The sequence below is a fragment of the Xiphophorus couchianus genome, chromosome 8, assembly GCF_001444195.1.
Source record: "Xiphophorus couchianus chromosome 8, X_couchianus-1.0, whole genome shotgun sequence".
Taxonomy (NCBI): Eukaryota; Metazoa; Chordata; class Actinopteri; order Cyprinodontiformes; family Poeciliidae; genus Xiphophorus; species Xiphophorus couchianus.
Window position 1 is genome coordinate 14,755,692 of NC_040235.1, and position 19,302 is coordinate 14,774,993.

Genomic DNA, 19,302 nt, shown 5'->3' on the forward strand with positions numbered 1-19,302 from the left:
AGCACCTTTTGAGTATGACCCCCAAATGAAGCAGAATAACGTCTGCTGAAAGCCATTGTTTATTGGAGTCATGTGATCCCATCTCATTGCAGCAGAAAATCGGTCGTCACAATGAGTACGAATTGTCCGGTGGTAGACGGCTCTTTTTTTAAACACCAGAAAATGCTTTGCAAGAAACCACCACACCTGAAAAAGTACCATTCCCAAATAGTCACCAAAAGCTCACAGAAGTCTAAAAATATACAGAACAAAATTGAGATATTAACAATTAAAATAAAAAACAACAACAATGGTATCCTAATTAAACAAAAACAATTGTAAAAATCATAAAAATAATAGCACCGGATGAGGCATAGACCTCTTACTTCTGAGTGATAGACACATGTTTTATATGTAACACCTGAATTTTATAAATAAACTCTCAGAGGCATTTTAAAAAAAAAGAAATAGAAACAATCTTGAAAACATATCACACAGGCACATATCTACGATAAACGCAAAACAAGAAAATCAGAATGTAATTAATGTAATTAATATTACAGTGAACTACATGGTTGGCTAGATTTAAAACATCCCAGCGTAGTCCAGTAAAAGTAATATATTAATGAATGAAATATGGGAAAATATATGGCACAAAGAAGGTAAGATGAAGCGTTTCAGGATGTTGCAATTTTCAGCTTTACCACTAGATGTCACAAAATCTAAACAAAAGGAAAACCTGAGAATTTGATTAATAGGTTTATGCAATTCCAGTCTGCAAAATTAATTATATAATAATTAGAATTGAATTATACCTTTAAATATAACAGTTAGACTCTTAAAAATGTCAGGAATATGTGTTAAAGATGCTCAGACAGTCAAAGGAAGGAACAAAACAGCTTGAGAAACACCCAAAGTATTATAATTTCATGAGAAGAGCAAACTTGCAGCTCTCTCAGATTCAGCTAAGACACACTGGATGCATTGTTTTCTTCTAAGATGTATAAGAATTTGTAAAATAACACAAAAGGGAGATGAAACTAATCAGCAATGACTCTTTCAGTTCTTTCATTTCCCTGAAGTGCTCAAAATAGACAGAGCAAAATAACAAACAAGTGCTTTTCCTGCACATAAGCAGGCATCATTCAGGCTCAACCGTAAAAATAATAATAATAATAATAATAAAATACCATCAGCTACACAGAAAGAACCTGCAGAGAAACTAATCATGGCTCAACTTCCAATAAACTGGACAACTATGAGTTGGACTGGATGCTCAAGTAAAACCAAAATAATCTTCAAAATAAAATGAGAAAGATTTAAACAAAATGGATTGGCCAGACGTCGAAACCTCCATGTGCCATAGACCATTCAGTTTATAACAAAAGTAACCTTTGTTATGAATATCAAATATTTTTCAGCTTTTAACAGAGTTTCACTTCTTTGTCAAAAAGGAAGATTACCATTAACATTTCTTGATGCTATATTTATATTTCTTGAAGAATGAAGACTGACTGGATTTAAGAGGAATTATACATTTTTGACTGGTTGATGTGTAATTACAAATGTATCACCCCCGTAACCTCCAGAAACACCATCCCTACTGTATTAAATTTGGAAAACCGTATTTTAGTGTCAAGGTGAAAGATATATTTTTTAACAGTCTACATAGTTTTATTACACAAAGAATAAGATTCTGCACTTTCATGACCAGATTCAGCCTTGCTGTGGAGTTGCAAACAATCACACCAAGGCTGTAAAGCCTGAAATATTTTTTTAGTAAGTAAATATAATAAATTATGGTACTCAGAGCCAGGTGTGGGTGTGATGAGGTTGAATCCTTGGCTTGAGGTTCATGTTCCCAGTTCATCTTCAAATTATGTGCTAGCAATCTCCTTATTGGCCAGGCGGATCAGCTAATCAGCTGCAGTTGAGGTGCCAAGGACACAGAAAAAAAAACATTTAAGGAGGAAAAGGCTTTTTCCATTGAAGCTACCAAATTATAGAAATTTGAAAGGCCTCTTCACTAGCCACATTTTTAAATCTGCTCTAAAGACCCATCTCATTCCTTTAGCTTTAGTGTAACGTTGTTAATCTAATTTTTGATTTTCTTCATGTCTGTCATGTTTTCTTCTTGCTAATGTTACTTGTACAATGTTCTGCTTTTTAAGTATTTCATGACTACTCTCAATTATTTTTTTATTCAGTTTTATTCATTTTAAGCTTGCTGTATTAATAAAGTCAGCTTTGCTGCTACTATCAAAATGAGCAATGCATGCTCAAATCATTCAGGAATACCTGATCATTCTGCATACCTGACGTTCTCTATTGGAGCTCTCAAAGACTGCAGAGAAGACGTGACACATTTTGAAATCACTCACATTTAAGTCAACCTTTAGGCTTTTTGTTATGTCTTATAATTCTTTCTTTCTTTCGATTTTAAAGTGAGGACTGAAGGCACAATCTGACTCCAGGGGGGCAATACTTTCCCTCATTTACATGGAGTACTTCAGAGTCGTTAGTTCTACTCATTTTTTAGGAAAAAAAAACACTTATAGTGGATGTAATTTGTATAAATGGCACAGTTTTGTATCAAAAAGTAGAAAAACACACAAGAAGTGGCCGAGGTAACAGGAAAACTTGGTTATGGGAGGAAACAGCTAACAGTGGTTCAGTCAAATAGTACCTCGAGGCAGGCCCGGCGGCATGGGCGGTCATTGCCCGCCCACAGAGTCAGTCGTCCCCCTCCCCGCCCACCTTCCTGGACTGGAAGCTGCTTGTTGGTTTTACCTTAAAGTGGCCAACTCTCTTTTATTCCTATATCGATTTGATATAGTAGGGGGCTTCCGCACTTCCCATATGTGTGTCTTCTGTCACTTTTTTCAGCAGTTAACAGTGTTTAATCCCTTATTAACACGGGGTAACCTGTTTTCCCGAGCCGCTTTTAAACGCAACGTGAACGCTAAGACGCTCGCTCTGGATTTACACCTGTGCAGAGCTGCTCAGGTGTGTGTTAGAATTATGGCAGCAAACCGCAAAGAACTTTGCACAGTTTTTCCCCCAAACTAACCGACTGAGTTCAGTAATGCTGTTGGATGCAGGTAATCTAAAAGATGACTAGCTAATACCAATACAGCAGGTTGAGCTTGTTAACAAGTGGCCTGTAGGCTATTGGTGTTGTTTATGGGTAGTACTGGTTACATTCACTTGAGTAACTTTTCTGGAAAATAGGTACTTATAAGAGTTGTTTTAGTGCATTGTACCTTTTTCTTTCACTTGATAAATATTATTATTGCTGCGTGGATTCATTTTGCCCCCCCAAAATATGCCGATGCCCCCCCGTTAAACTCATCTGGAGCCGGGGCTGCCTTGAGGTAACTAATATTTTAGTCCATTTACAAAATTTCATTTTAAATCAATGTGCTTTCAGTTGTTATTAAATAGCTTGACCCACAGGTAAAATATTAATACAAACAAAAATGTAAAAATGAAGAAATGTTTAACAAAACATGTGTTTTGTAATTTTGCATGCTCACTCATGGGCTAAACTGAGCGCCTAAAGTAGATGATTCAATTAACTTTAATAGAAGAGGTCAAGCTTAACAATAAAAGAGAACTGGGAACAAAACAGTCCTTCACCAAAACAGTCTGAAAAGCGTGTAGTCCAAAGACTCATGATTACATCCGTTTCTTAAATTATTGTGAATACACACACAATGCAAAAAGCAGCTGCAGCAGCAACAATATCAGCAAGCAAGAGGATAACATAATGTGTGAGAACAGGCCCAAATGTAAATATTGTTTTGAGCTCCCGCATGAGTACATAGTGAATACTTTCAATATGATTGAAAACATAGAGCATGCTGTCAGAAGCTGTTTGTGTTAAGATTAATATGCCAAATTCAGTGTTTTGTATCCAGGCAACAACATGAACTAGACCGAACAACCTCTGCTGAAGGTATGATGGGTGCATCTCCACTGAAATGTGGTGAAACTGCATGTGTGCTGGGACTGGAAAGTGTACAGGGTTCATATGAGGCTCTTAAACAGTTAATGACGGGTTAGGAAGCAGCTCTTCTCTCCTTACTTAGCCCCATTTATCCAGGTTTTGAAAACAGCCAGCTTCTATAAAAGGGCACTCTGTAAAGCCACACATAGCTGCTAGACAGCAAAAAACACAAAATCTGAAGTATTTTTGGTCAAGTTTCTAATGCAAATATCTTAGTGCACTTGAAATAACCCAAAACTAACTTACCAATAACTTTTCAGCAAGATAAGAGCTTGTTTTAAGTCAATAATTTCTTATTAATAAAATTGTACAGTGATATAATCTGCCAGTAGAACTAGTACTTAAAAAAAAAACAATATTAAGAAATTATTGACTTAAAACAGTCTCCTGTATCTTGCTAAAAAGTTATTTGTAAGTTAATTCTGTTTTATTTGACTAGAAACTAGACAAAAAACTGTGTTTTTGCAGTGTACTGACTTATTTTCTGAAGTTATGAGGCAAGGTTGAAACAGCAGAGGTCACTGCAGAACTTCTGCATTCCTGGTGCAACACCACAGCATCTAATATTCACAGCCATCACAGCAGCTGAGGCAGTGATAAGCCAGCTCCTTCATGGAGAGGAGGCATCAGTTTGGGTCTAAGGCGGAGGACCTACTGGAAGCTTGCAATCTCAGCACCAAATTTGAGCCCGTCGGCTTCAGTCACATCGATGGCCTCGTTACTCTGCCTCGTGACCTCGTTCTGCGGCTCCTCCATGTCCTCGGTCTCCACCGAGCTGCCGTCCGGAGGCGTTTCCTCACAGTTCATGGGTGAGAAAAGTTTTTGATGGTTGGCTTCAGGAGCGGATGTGCTACCGAGCGTGCAGCTGGAACATTGGTAGAAGTTAGTGCAGGGCTGGACCAAGTTAGACGGAATGACCGTCGGGGTTGACAGAACCGGGGTTGAAGTAAAGTGCGTCCCAGGAGGATCTATGCATATGGAGGGTACGGTGCAGTGGCGGGAGGGGTTAAGGCGGTGTGAACGGCCTCCTGCTGGACGGTCGCAGCGCCGCCCTTGTGGTAGACGCATGCAGTCTTTACAGGACTGATAGGAAGGCTTCACTTTTAATGGGTTTCCTGCGCTGGCACTGTCCTAAATTGATCAGAATTGAAACAGAAACAGAATAGAGTCAGTAACATAATTTAAAAAATAAAATAAAATCATAAGACTACAAGTAGACTACAGTAGTTTTAGCCAATTTCTAAGTTCTCTTTAAAAACCATATATAAAAAATTCACAGATATTTTTTAGTATTCAATATCTAACTCTTTCAAGACAATTTTAAGGTTTTACATCAGACTTTTATCCAATTCTTATTGTCTGACTTTTCTCTTTGTAGCTGTGTTGCACATCTGTGTAAAGATCAGGAGTGTGAGCACTGGAACCTAGAATAAAATGACTAAGATTTAGCTTTTTTGCAGTGTACTAGCTAACACTAGGGATTTTATTTGCATTTTATCAATTCACACTTTAAAGGAACACATTCAAGAGAGAGATTCTACACTAATGTGCCTGAATTTATGAGTTACAGGCTACCAGAATTACAACAAAGTTTCTATTGACTTTTGGATGGGTTGAGAAACCTTTGTCTATCCAAATTGGATGTCAGACTTCCCAGCTTTTTCTCTGAGGTGAGTTTAAACTGAGAAATTTTAAGCTCGGAGTAAAAACCAGATCCAAAATTATAAAACATTCGTTGTTCAAACATGCAGAGAAATGGTTCGCTCAAATGAAAATCATCCTACTCCAGTCAATGAACAATTTCTACATGCATGTCTGTTTAAAACCTAAATAATGTTTAAACTGACCACTTTATCATGATAAATATTCAACTAACTCACATCAAAAGCTGCAGGACAGCTACGCTTGGCAGCCAGGCGGTTGCTGTTGTTGGTGTTCAGGTTGGCTAAACCCAGCTGGCTCTCCTCATTCCCCTCAGCTTCCTCTCCTGTCTTCCTCCCACCCGAACTCCCGGGTGTCTGAGCCAAGGCCGCCATCTCTTCTTCCTCCTTCTTGGCCTCTTCCTCGTCCTCTTCCTCCAGGGTGCTGAATTCCAGCCTCAGTCTCATGTCCTCCATTGGGTCGAGGCGGCTGCATGTCTGAGCAGCGGTGCCCTCGCCGGGCAGAGTTAGGTGGGCCATGGGGAAACCCTCGTCCTCCAGCAGGGCATCTCTCTCCACATCCTCTATTTCGATAAAAACTCTCTCCATGCCTAACAGAGGAGGTCCCCGCACCGGTGTGGATGGCTCGCTGTCGAGTGCAGAGTCCGATAAACGTCTGAAGTAATAGTTATAGTTGAGAGAGTCTAAAGGTTCCATCTCCAGACCCCTGCATGGTGACGCCCCGCAGCCTCCCCAGGCCTCTTCCCCTCTGAGAACCGGCGTCTCCTCTCCACCTGTACTGTGACCCGACGCTTGCAGATCGTCTGAACCTTCCTCGTCTGTGTCAGGCCGCCACAGCTTGTTGTGACGTTGTTTACTGTGTACATAAAATAAGCTCTGCTTCAAAATATATGCCAGACTCTTATCAAAGCTTCTACTAATTTTCATGTTAAAATTGCATTAGTTTATAGAGTTTTCAATGGCAGTTTTTACAGATTTACTCTTGAATTTATGGAAGATATAATAGAGGACAGGATGTAACTATAGAACTACAAAAAAACAGGAAGGATGAAAAATAAACAAATGTAAGGAAGGAAAAAGTGACCATTGGACAGAGAGGTCAACGGGTGGATGAATGGTAGGAATGAAAGACAGTGAGTGGATGGACGGATGGATGTGTGGACATATGGACAATTCAGAAGTAAGGATGGAAAGAACAAAAAAGGAAGGAGGAAAGAAGGTAGGAGAGAAGTAAAGAGAAAACTAAATTTACGTATCTGTGCACCCCTAATTAAAATGTAGATGAATGACAAAGGAAAATGGAATAAACACATTTAAATGATCTAATTTCCATTAAGGCAAATCTGCCAAAAAGCCTTTTGTCTTATTGGATACATGCATATAATCTAGATCAGCTCACCTGGCGTCGAGGATTCCCTCATACTCTGCCAGCTGCCGCATGAAACCAGCATTTGGCTGAGCTATGCTCCTCTTCTGCTTGATGCAGTTGTACGCTTTCTCCAGAGACCAGCCGTATTCCTTCATGGCGTAGGCGATAACTGTGGAGGCAGAGCGGCTCACACCCATCTTGCAGTGCACCAGGCACTTTGAGTTATTCTTCCTAATTCAAACAAAAGAAAAAAAAAATCTGGTAATTCTGGAAAACCAGCTAATTATTATTAATTTATAATTGTTGATTTAATTTTTACTTCTACTTCAAGTAATCATCTCTCCACTAGACACTCATAATTCATCTCCTGTTCTTCACATGGTGTTTATTTTGGACAAATGATGTCAGATTTATGTTTATGTGAAGGGCTCTCACTTGGCTTTGACAATAAAGTTGTAGGTATCGTTCCAGTGGGCCAGCAGGTCAGTGGCGTCCTCGTCGTGCACGCGGACGTTGTGATAGGAAAACATCCCTGGGAAGAAGTTGTCAATCTCTCTGGTAACGTTCAGAATGTAACCGACTCTGCAAAAGGAAACATATGGAGTTGTATTCTGTAATCTGTAACCTAAGGTTGCTGACGCGTACACAGAGTCAAATATGAAAATTATGTTTTATGCATCTTTTGCTTCAGCTTTTAAATGGAGTAAAACAACATATTCAAGATGTTATCATGAAAACTTAAGATGAATGAACTGCTAACCCGCAGTTTTGTAGTTCTTCAAGGTTGGAGGCGTTCCACTCAGAACCCTACAAGGAAACAACGCACAGAAATCCATGTTTTTAAAACCTTCTACTGCTATTCAGAGGTGCAAGAGGCTAAAAGTTAAGTGAAAACAGAAGAACAAGTGTAAGAAATTTGAAATAAATAATTACTAATATTACTCTTTATAATATAAGAGTAATCAAAACTTAAATTATTTATCCTAAAGTTAACAGAAATTTTGTGACATCACCTTTTGTTTGGACATGTGTTTGCTGATAATTCAACTCAACCATGAAAGCAGCAGCAACCAAAAACAATCACTAAAATAAAACAAAGTAAAAAACGGACTCACCAAATAAACGTGGTCAAAGATGAGTGTGGCTTTATCCATCTGACCCAGGATCAGGAGCATCTCGTTGTCGATGAACTCCTTGTACTCCTTGAGGTTGCAGCTCATGTGCTGCTCCAGCTCATTACGGATCTGAAGGAGAGGATTTCATTACTGTACTGTACTATACCAGATTAGTTTCACATTTTTCAATGTAAAACTCCACAAATATGCAGTCACTTTGATAAACATACAGTTCTGACCAGATATTTACATACCAGATATTTTCTTACACATAGTAAGAAAAAAAAAATCTCACTGTTGGAAATTAAATCAGACCAAACATTTCAACGTATAATCAGTTATGATTAACAAAATTGCTAAATGCCAGAATAATAACTTTCTTCAAAATCAGAAGTTTAAAAATACTAATAAAACTATTCTTTTTGACAACTTGGAAAAGTCCAGATCATGGTGTCATTGTTTTACTTTATTAGAGGACATCGTTTCCTTGTGTGACATCACAGACAAACTAAATCAACCAAGATAAGAGAGAAAGAAATGTGGTCCACCAATTGTCTCCTTCATCCTTGGCTACGAGAAGGACACCCAAAACGTTTGATACATATCATCCAGTTTCAAATATAAAGTAACACTTTTTGTCAAAAGCCTAGGATTTAAAACGTTTCACACTGTTCGGGTTTAAACCTGGTACAAACCTCCTTTGACGTGATGTTCTCCAAGTCTTGAAACATCATGATGTTGCGAAGCTTGGACTTAATAAGACACTCTGTTCTTTCTCGCTCTGTCGGTCTAAAAAGCAAGTTATACCATAAAATATAAATATTTAAAACAAAGTCAACAAAAGAACAATTAAACCTAAAAGCTAAAGGTAACATGACAGCTGGTGGCTTGCAGGCTCTTACCCATCAACGAACATGTTGGGGGAATCGGACCGGGTGGTCTCCAGGTCAGTCATTGCGTTCCACTCATTGATGAAGCTTTGCTCTGAGGTGATGCAGCTCTCATAGAACGCCATCCACGTAAGAGAAATGCCCCCTGGGAAGTAGTTGAACCGGCGGGACACCTCACATGCCTTATGGAGAACCTGCAGGGCAGACCTGTGGGCATAAAGGCAGCTTGGTCATCTGCAGTTCGCAGTCAGTCAGAATAATATGTAGTGAGATAACTAACAGTGGAGGAGAACAAAAAAAAGAAAAAACAAAACAATTTACTCTTATTTTCACAACTGAACAGCAGGTGGCATCTGACATGTTTACACTTATAATAACCAAATTATTTTACAGTAATAAAATATTTGGAAGAAGTTAAAGCTAATACTTTTTGAAACTTAAAATTTCAGAGACTGAAAACAGGTCTACAGCATCATACATCCTCTACCATACTTAACAGTGTTCATGAGGTGATTTATTCCACATATTCATCATTCGTTCATTAAATGTTTGCCATTCTAAATATTTCAGTGTGAGATTATGTAACTGCAATAAACATTTCATTTATTTTAAGTCATTTTAAACATGTCTGTATTTTGTAATCTGTGTGCTCTGAAGTTTTCACAGTTAATTTCCAAGAGAAAACAGGAAAGTTAAAAAATTTAACACTATACAAATTTTCTAGTTCACCCTCTAATAAATGTAGATAAAACTCAAAATTTAAGCAACAGAAGAAATAAATTGAACTCACAAGGACGATAACTATTCAAAGCTTATGTATGATTTACATCATTACATCATTGCAAGGGCGTAAATCCCATCTCATTATTGGGGGGACCATAAACAGGGAAATTTTTTAAGAGCAATTTTGCGGGGGTTGGAAAAGTTACAGTCAAATGTAACGTAAAATGTGGTTTAAATTGTTTTTATTGTGTTCAAGCTGCACCACCAAAAATGACTAGAAAGTAGCAATTAATGACAAACGTGTTTTTCTCAGTAAACAACCTGTTGAGACTCATAGGAGTCAAAATAAGATTCAAATGCTTAGATATGAGTTTGGTTCAGCATCACAAATCTAATCTCTGCTACATCTTTCCAAAAATTTAAGGCTCTGACTAAAAAGTTTTAATAAGCAACTCCAGTTAATAAAATTCCTCATAAATATTGATTTATTGCAGTGGTTCTCAATGCAAGTCATATGTTATTTAAATTATAACTTAAGTTGCTCTAAACTAAATTATTTATTTATTTTTATTTTTGGGGGAGTGAGGGAGGGGTTCATGTCCTTGGATGGCTGAGAACCTATAAATATGTAGAAATTGAATATTTGGGAAGTATCATAACTTAAACTTAAGGGTCACCACCAGAGTTTTCTAGAAAAATATTCAGATTTTATTTTTTGGTTTTAAAGGCTCTACGTTGAAGATAAAGGCATACTTTATTTTGTTTTACTGTCAGCTGTTGTACCTCCTCTGCGCTCGGCTATTGCTAACGCTCAGCCACTTCCTCCAGTTTCAAACTCTTCTTATTAAAGTAAGACTTAAAGAGCTAAATATAATTTAAATACTGGTTACTTTCGACAGAAAAAGAAGCCAAGTCTATGAAAGCAATATAGCAATTAAATATTTGGGAAGTACTGGGAAGCAGTTTTGCTAGTTTTGATTTCAAAGGCACAAGGTGACATTTTATCATGATTCAGCCAAAGTAATGAAAAAAACTGCAGTCCGATTTTTATTGTTAATGTGTTTCTTCCTATTAAGCAGTGAAAGTAAACAACATGTGTAACATGTCTTTGGCTTTAAGTATTTATTTACTTGAGGGTTTGTTATTTGTGCTGCAGAGCCACAGCTACAACTAGCTCCTTTGGACTGAACCATTGTTCTAACAATGGTAGGGGGGGGACCTAAAAATTAATTCTTATTTTCTTCTTAGATGAATGGTAGATTTATTTCATTCTTTGTTTCTATTGCCTTTTTATATTGATATTGTTTAAATACAAAGATTTATTTCATGATTTCTTTGGGGGGGGGGGGGGGGACAATTCTAGACTTTTCTAAGATTGGGGTGTCCGGACCCCCTGGCCCTCCCCCAGGATTTAAGCCTATGCATCATTGTTGCTTGATATATGTTTATATATATACCAATAATTGAATAGTAGAAAATTATCTATTTTGAAATAGCAAATAATAAAATATGGTTCTTTTTGGGTCCTTGATGCAATTTTAGAGCTTGTGAAGTTCTGGATAGCTGTATTGACTGTATTTGCTGTTTTTATTCTCTGTTGCTCTGAAGAAATAAAACGGTATTGTTAAATTTCTGCCATAAATTTAAGCAGAAACCAAATATTGCATCTACTTACCACATAGCCTGCACAGAAACAGGTTTGAAGACATGTGACCGGCCTGCTGTGTTCACGCTGAAGCCTCTGGTGAGGAAGAAAGGAGAGAAAAAGATCCGTTTAAGGTTAAGGTTACAAAGCGGGACAGGATTTGTTTAGTGGGCCCAAGCGGTGGAACATTCCTCCAGCATACATAGGCAATGTTACCAGGTCAGCAAGAAACGTTGTTAGGTGTAGTTCACTTTTTTGACACTGGGAGGCAGTATGTTACCATGTGACCCCAAACAGAAATACTGCACGTGTGAAAGAAAGACCCATCTTACCCATCTCCGTCTAGATGAATGTTGGTATCACTCCACAGAGGCAGGACCATCCCAATGGAGCAGTTTTTACTGAAAATTAGCAGAATATCATTTCAGCAAATTAAAAAATCTGAAAGTACACAGAAAGTAGTGGCTTGAAAGAGAGAATACCTGTCCTTGTCTGGAAAATCCATTCCCAAAACAATGTTTTCTTCCGTGTCTTGATGGCCGTTAGTGTAGATAACAACCATGTAACGCACGCGCTCTGACCATCCGCTTTCCAAACGCACAGCCTGGGGGTCGATAGGAGAATATTTGGTGATAAAAAAACTATTTCAATAAGGATGCAACAGAGCAACACTGTAGAGATATTTTAACTTTAATCCAACGATAAAAATAGTAACAACTTAGAGAGGACTTGAAGTTGTTGTTGAAAGCAGGTCTGGATTATTATTTGGGTCATATCTGCCATCTGTGCTTTCTGTTGAAATAGCCTAAAATATGAATCATCTGTTTTAGCGTGCAGTGCTTAACATCTCATCCTTATAAGTTCCCCACAATGGATGTTTAATATGTGTATAATTTAACTGTGTTTCAATAATGTTAAAGCTGTACATAAATGTAATGATGTTTATGTTTATAGAAGAACAAAAAGCTGACCAGCTTGATGCGATCTTCAGACCGCAGGATCTTGAACATGACTTGCAGATGTTGAGGTAAGTCACCTGAAAAGGAAACATTAACATAAAAGATAACCAGAGTAAATACAAAATGCAGTTCTCAAATTATAGTTTTATTTATTAGGAGTAAGGGTTTCATGAACAGATACGGAACAAAGTAAGCGGTAAACCTTTGTAGCTGAAACCAAAATTACCCCAGGAGGATATTGATGACACATACCGAACGTCACATAAGAACCCAGAAAATCATCAAAGCACTGCAGGCCTCTCTGCCTCAGTTAAGGTCACAATTCAAAAATAAGAAAGAGAGATGGGGTAAAAATAGCAGCCAAGGCAGCATTTCAAGGTGAAAACTATCGCTGATCAAATTCAGCACAAAGATCCTTCTCAAATGATCCCAAATAATCTGCTACCAAGCAGAAAAACTGAGGAAGAATGCACAGCCATCAATTTGTGAACTTGAGCACAAAGACACTTGGATTATTCAGCAGAGCAATAATCCAAAGCAAAACTGGCTCAAAAGCCAAAGTGAGGGTTTTCAAGTGGCCTACTTAAATCCAATTGCAATTCTATGGCACAACCTTAAACAGGCAGTTTATATAAAAAAAATGTCCAGTGTGGCTGACTTGAAACAACTATTCAAAGAAGAGTGGGTCAAAGTTCCTCCTATATGGTGTAAGAGACTCATCATCAGCAATCACAAATGTTTAATACCAGTTTTCACCTGCGTGGGTATGAAAACATGTTTTCAGGGTTATTTCCACAAAGGAAAAAGCTGCTTTGGATAAATAACTGAAATCATCAGTTGAAAACAGATTTTTGTTCATTGATGCTCTGAAACATTTCAGGCATGACAAAAAAGGCAATAAACTTTCCCCCAACACTGCAGAAAAATATGCTTTAGTATTTAGCCTGTAGAGTATCAAAGCTTTTGGTGTCCATTTCTTCCTACCTGCATGTTTGTGGTGCGTCGGAGTCTTTGGTCCCTGTGTGTTGCTGCCCTGCTGGAGAAAGAGGGCAGCTCCTTTGACCATGAAGAAGCTTTCACTGATGCTGGAAAAAAGCAAAACAAAAGGTCTAAATCGGACTGACAAAGGACATCAACACAGTGGACAGTAATGCGATCAGAAATAGCGAGGCCAACATAAGAATGTTGTGTTTGCTCCAGTAATGATAAGCTTTACTCAATAATAGAGTAAATACAGTTAATGTCCATTCAGTGTTGGTACAACAAGCTGTTTCCTTTTAAAATTGCTTATTCTACTGCTTTTTCTCTCTTCATCTCTTAAAAGAAGCTACAAAAAACTTAACTACAAACTATAAATCTCTATTAGCTGACTCATTAAAATATTATATACCCACTTGATAAAAGAGCCTTACAAACTCCTTGCACGCTGACTAGGCAGGATTTTGCTGAATGAAACTCAGACGAGTCCCAATCCAGCATTTAAGACATGTTGCATGTTTCGCATGCCTTTGGTGATCACAATGCCAAAAGACGAACTTCACAATTTAACACACAGGCAGCAGAAAAAGAGTTTTAGTACAGTACAGTTTGGTTTTGTTCCACCACTTATTTATTTTCCTCTTTCAACCAAAAACCCACAAAGCCTGGTATGACTGAGTGGGACCATGACAAGGCCTTTTGTTTCAGCTCTGCTGTTACTGTCATTTGATGAGTTGGCAGCAAAAAAAAAGGAAAAAAGAAGGCCAAGGCCTGATTTCCTGCACCAACATAATACTAGAAACAATAATTTATTAAAAAACAAAACAACATGAAGACTGTCAAGTGGATTTTTAAACAAATTGACACCGACAATATAAAGAAAAAACAGAGCTAGTTAATGATATGCAAAGTTTATAGAAAGGGGTTTTAAAGAAATGAATTCCTAATTGGAGTGCATCTCAGTTGATGACATCACACAAGGCAGAAGAATTGACCTGATCAGATGGGAAAATGATCAACTTTAACAGCTTTTATCATATTCTGAAGCATTTTACTTTAGTTTGATTCTAAGAAGTCCAGCATCATGATTGATGCTCTGTGCATTGCAGAGCAAATGGTGATAACATACATCTTCAGAACCGATATGCATCTGTTTATGTTCCTGTATGAAAATTTCCATATGTGCATACTCACTACCCAGAAAAAAAGGTGAACATATTCTACTTAAATGCCACTGATACCGTATATTTAATTGTTGCAAAGCTTTTCTGGAAAACCACACATTAGTCTCACATAAGAGACCAACATGGTTTGGGAAATGGAAAGACAAACAAGTAAAAACCTCTGATAAAAACATGCAAAGAACTGCTTTCATATCACATTAAAGGATTAGACAAAAGTCTGGCTGTTTGCAAACAAACTGTGAAGAGATGAGGAATGTGCTTAAACAGTACTGTAACAGAAAGGTTTAAAAAAAGTAAACATTTTTAGTAAATTAACCCGATGAAACTCTCATGTCTTAAGCTTGATACGAGCCCACTCACTACGTTTTGCTGCTCTGAGAACTTACATGAGACAAATCTCCCTCCGAGTCACAGAAGCTTTCTCCACAAGGTGAGGCAGCTCTTTGAATATGGATCCATGTGAAGACTTCACAACTAGATGCATCCTGCTGGTTTTAATGTTTTCAGTCACTTCAGAGAAGTTCAAGCTCGTCCAAAAGGCGGCCCTCATCTCCACCCTTGTGTCCATGTTCTGCAGCCGCCTTTCCTCTAACTGGAGCCTGATTTGGTTCGACTCATACCGTCTTCCGCATCCTTCATCTTCTCCTTTCCTTCCACCTCACGCTTCTTCCATAGCCGTGCTGCCGGCTTCTCTTCGCTGCATGTGATTCAGCAATCAGCTCTCGCGGTACAACGCTCTGCAACAATGCGCTCATTCATGCGAGTGTGTGCAGGCGGGTGGGAACGTCTCATGTTTGACATGCAAGAATCAAGGCTTCGCGCCGATGATGAATCACGAAACATGACGGGGCTTTTTTTCAGCCTACAAATCCAGCACAAAGGCAAGAGTGTTCAGCAAAGCTTTGCTGACACATGCCTTGACTTCTGTGACGTTGGTTGGATAAAGAAAAGCCTTGTTTCTGAGCAGGGGGGTAAAGTTTATGCACTGTTTGTTATGTAAGAGCATGAGAAACAGTTCTTTAAAAATTGAATCTATTTTTTTACCTGCTTTGTCTATGAGAACAATGGAGGAAAATTAAGTATTGAATAGGCAGGAAGAAAGGCAATACAAGATAAAGTCTACTCTCTTCTTACAGCGTTGTTCAATGTTAACTTGTGTTTGACATACAATTTAAAAACATTGAGGATCAGGACATGAAAAATTATGTGGCATTTCCCAGGTCCTAAAATGATTTAAAACAAACATCTACTGTATAAAAGCATGAAGAGTATTCCAAGTATAATATAAGAATAACAACACTTGACTGACTGGTCACCAGAAAGTGTGACCACCTCTATAAAACCACACTTTTGACAGTTTTTTGGTGTTAAGGATACAGGTGCATGAAAAAGCAAAGCCAAGTCACAAAAACTTCAGTAAAGACAACAGAGAAGCCATTATTTATGCAATTCAAACCGGGTGAAGTACCGTACAACGCAAAGTTTGTTACTCAACAGGAAAATGAGTGCAACACAGCTGGGTATCACAGCAAATTTCCCCATATGTTTAACTGTGAAGTGACCAGAGTAATTATGTTTTGGAGCGGTCCAGTCAGAGTATCCATTTGAATCTGATAGAGAAGCCAAAACACAGCATATCAGCACAAATATCACTAACAAAAAACTCCTTGGCCTTCTTCCTGTCCAACAATTAATGAATGAAGGCCACTAGTGCCCCAAAACCTTAACAGAACCAAGACAATAGTACCATAAGCAGCATCCAATTATCATGGATGCTTTGTTGTGTCAAAGTGTGAAAAAAATTTGCAAAACAGTTCAACTCATTTAGTAAAATTGTTCAGCCTTTATTTTTACCCCTAAGATCAGAAATCTTCATGTCTGTCCACATTTTGGGACTTCAACTGCTCTTAAAATAGATTCAATTTGGGTTTTTTTCCCCCTGATCAGATGCTGCTGAAATCTCTGTCATGACAAAACAAAACCAGCTTTTTGGAGGGAGTAAGTAAAAATAAAAAGGACAGTATAAGTTCATTTTAAAGATACCTTGCAGAGGAATAAAACAAGGATGTAAGCAACCAACTATGTAATATCTCAGAGCTGATGATGTATTTCAGGGTTTAAAAAAATAATAATCATGAGACTGAGGAAACATACAATCGTTTTCAATAAATTTGAATATATGTCCAGATGAGTCTCGCTTGTCTAATTAAAAACATCTTTTGAAAAGAACAAACTTTAAGCAAGAGTAAACATACTTTTCAGTAAGCCAGCATATCTGTTTATAAAAATACTAGTTTATTAGTCTGATGTACTGTAATATTCTAATTTTAACATCTGGATTAAGATAAATAAAGGTGTCAAATAATATTCAACTTTGTATACATATCTGGTCTGAACCATCCTGCTAGACTATCACAACTACAAGCAGCAACATGGCTAATGCAACATCTACAAATAGTGTCACCATGGAAACCGTTATCAAAAGCTACACAACGAATACTACCAAACCCATGCAATGCCGTACTATTTTGACAGACTGCGTCTCTTTACACAGAGGCAGAAAGAATAGAGAGAACAGCGAAATGCTTGATGCTGGAGTCAAAGTTCAGTCTGGACTGAAAACAGATCCCACAAGCTCAAGATCTCAATTCCAAGAAAATATCAGCGAGGTTTCAGAAAAGGTCTGAAAGATGCACCATGTTCAGATCCATACCTGAACAAGGATGTTGTAAAACTTAAGGATAATGTAACTGATGAATTCCTTTAGACTAAGTCTCACCTCTGATTATTTTTCCTGTCATCATCACTTCCGAAATCCTGAAAGAAAAAGAAAAGAAAGAGCAGATTTTGAAATCATACAGGAGCTGTGAGTGAAATGCTTTAGATCAACTTGGAAATATGGCTCATTCTCTAAGAAGGTCGCTTACCTTTGCATACCTGAGTTCATTTTACCTAATTTTTTTTTTAAAATGTATATATTAGACTGTTCCTTTCATTTTAAAAGGTTACTTTATATTATTTAATCATTTAAGAAAACAATTATTCAAGATGTCTAGGTAATCAACGTAATGTTTGTAAAAAAACATATTCTGTAATTATTGCAGTTATTTTGAGAAAATTAAGTCTACTTCTCCAAAATGTAAAAAGAGCAATCAAAAATATCACAATTTAAGTTTTTCCTAATGCTATTCTTACCCACTCTGCTTTTAACAACATTCTGATTTGAATAAAAACAGCAGATGAAGAAATGTTGATACTACTTGTATTAGCTCATTGGTTCTAAGTTGAAATATTTTAAAATATTAAGCATAGATAGGAGTGAACCTTTTTTTTTATAATATTAAATAGTTTTGTTTTTCTAAACGTACACAATAGATGATTTCTGACTTACACGGTTTGCTGTAGCGCCACCTGCCGGTCAGCTTTCTACCGTTTTATAAACTCTTAGAGTCACAAAGCAGATATTCTTTTTTTCTCCCTCGTTACAGAATTGAAAGCCAAAGAAAATAAAATGTGATATGAAGAATTGTTGAGGATGAAAGGACACAGCTTTTTCTTGCAACTCAGAAAATCTATTTGTTTTTAATCTGTATAATAACAAAATCTGCAGTTGCAATCTGCAAAATAAGGGATAAAAAAAAACTGAAAAATGCTGGCTTGTGTGGTTTTCTAGAGAAAAATTGTTTTCCTTGCAAAGCCACGTGTTATGCCTTTAAATCAGCTGCCATCCCAAAACGGAGTTGTTTTTGTAAGTTTTATTGCATCACTTAAATATCACGGGTCAATCCAACAGTCTGTGGACCAAACTGTGTAAAAAGACTACCACTCTGCCAAATTGCAAAGGCTGTGAGAGCCCAAATCCCAGTTAACAAGCAGAGAGAGCAACCTCTGAGTGCAAAATGAGCACTTTGACTTGACAGCTAAAGCCTGGACGGCTCCCCCTCCCCCTCTGCAGGATTTTGTTTACAAATCCGCTGCAAAAGCTGCAACAAACTAGCGAAACAAAACCCTGTCAAGTGCACAAAACACGCAGGCGGAGGTGACTTGCAAGATGTTAGTCGCCACACACTGTATCTGTTCGTGCAGGAGCGCTTCTTCACACAAATCCCGACCCCCGACTTTCCCACTCACCTCCCCCGCGCTGCTGCTGGCCGAGGATGCCGCACTAGGGGTGGGAGATCGCTGCAGAGTCACCAGGGCCATGGCTGGTGGACTGCGGCGGCCGTGGAGGGCAGCAGAGGAGCAGGGAAGGGAGGGGAGAAGGATGCGCCGCTGCTTCTGCCTCTGTCACCGGGTAGAAAATAATGCCTCGTCAGACCCTCTCATCCAGCGGCACCTGACTCCACAGAAGCCCGCTCTGCGTCTCCTCCGCGGCTCCTGGGGTCCTCATGGGCGCGAAGTGGGCCGAGACGTCCCGTGTTTGGCTCTAGCCAGCGGTCGCAGAGATTTTTCACGGCATACAGACAAACAAAACACGCTGCAGGTATCAAAGCGGAGCAGAAATGGCATGCAGCTTTAGCGGCCGCCTGTGATTGGCTGGCCTAGTTCGCGTGCGGGCTGTCATTGGGCCGATGTTGTCAAGGTGACAGACCAGACTAGGAACTCCCATGCCATGCTGTTAGCGTTATTCTGATAAATAAATATCATGCAAGTCGTCCTTTTATTTTTAAAAATAAAATATTATAGAAATTATATAACAAAATTTAAATACAATTAGTTATAAAATAAAACTCCTGCTAATAACTTTTAAAAATAAAATTATTGAGATCATAAAATGATGATGATAAAAT

General features: G+C 38.1%; 1 protein-coding gene across 2 annotated transcripts; it reads right to left on the reverse strand.

Annotated features, from left to right (window-relative positions):
• Positions 1 to 437: 437 nt before the first annotated feature.
• ssh1b (slingshot protein phosphatase 1b) lies at positions 438 to 19,174 on the reverse strand. 2 transcript variants are annotated; one of them, XM_028025277.1, is made up of 15 exons: positions 18,644 to 19,174; positions 17,292 to 17,329; positions 13,335 to 13,435; positions 12,363 to 12,427; positions 11,874 to 11,995; positions 11,724 to 11,792; positions 11,422 to 11,487; positions 9,036 to 9,230; positions 8,829 to 8,922; positions 8,134 to 8,262; positions 7,779 to 7,825; positions 7,454 to 7,600; positions 7,049 to 7,249; positions 5,869 to 6,505; positions 438 to 5,119 (listed from the first exon to the last, which is right to left on the reverse strand). In XM_028025277.1, exons 1-15 carry the CDS (start codon positions 18,713 to 18,715, stop codon positions 4,640 to 4,642), a joined length of 2,463 nt encoding a protein of 820 aa, XP_027881078.1. In that variant the 5' UTR covers positions 18,716 to 19,174; the 3' UTR covers positions 438 to 4,639. The 2 variants fall into 2 exon arrangements, with proteins under 2 accessions (XP_027881078.1, XP_027881077.1); XM_028025276.1 differs by lacking the exons at positions 17,292 to 17,329; positions 18,644 to 19,174 and adding an exon at positions 14,899 to 15,608.
• Between the last annotated feature and the right edge of the window lie 128 nt (positions 19,175 to 19,302).

Excerpts from the sequence above, each read along its gene's own strand:
- ssh1b (XM_028025276.1), bottom strand. The coding sequence starts at position 15,080 with ATGGACACAAGGGTGGAGATGAGGGCCGCCTTTTGGACGAGCTTGAAC. Across the intron at positions 12,428-13,334 it reads GACGCACCACAAACATGCAG|GTGACTTACCTCAACATCTG; the intron begins GTAGGAAGAAAT and ends TTTCCTTTTCAG. Across the intron at positions 11,793-11,873 it reads GATTTTCCAGACAAGGACAG|TAAAAACTGCTCCATTGGGA; the intron begins GTATTCTCTCTT and ends GCTAATTTTCAG.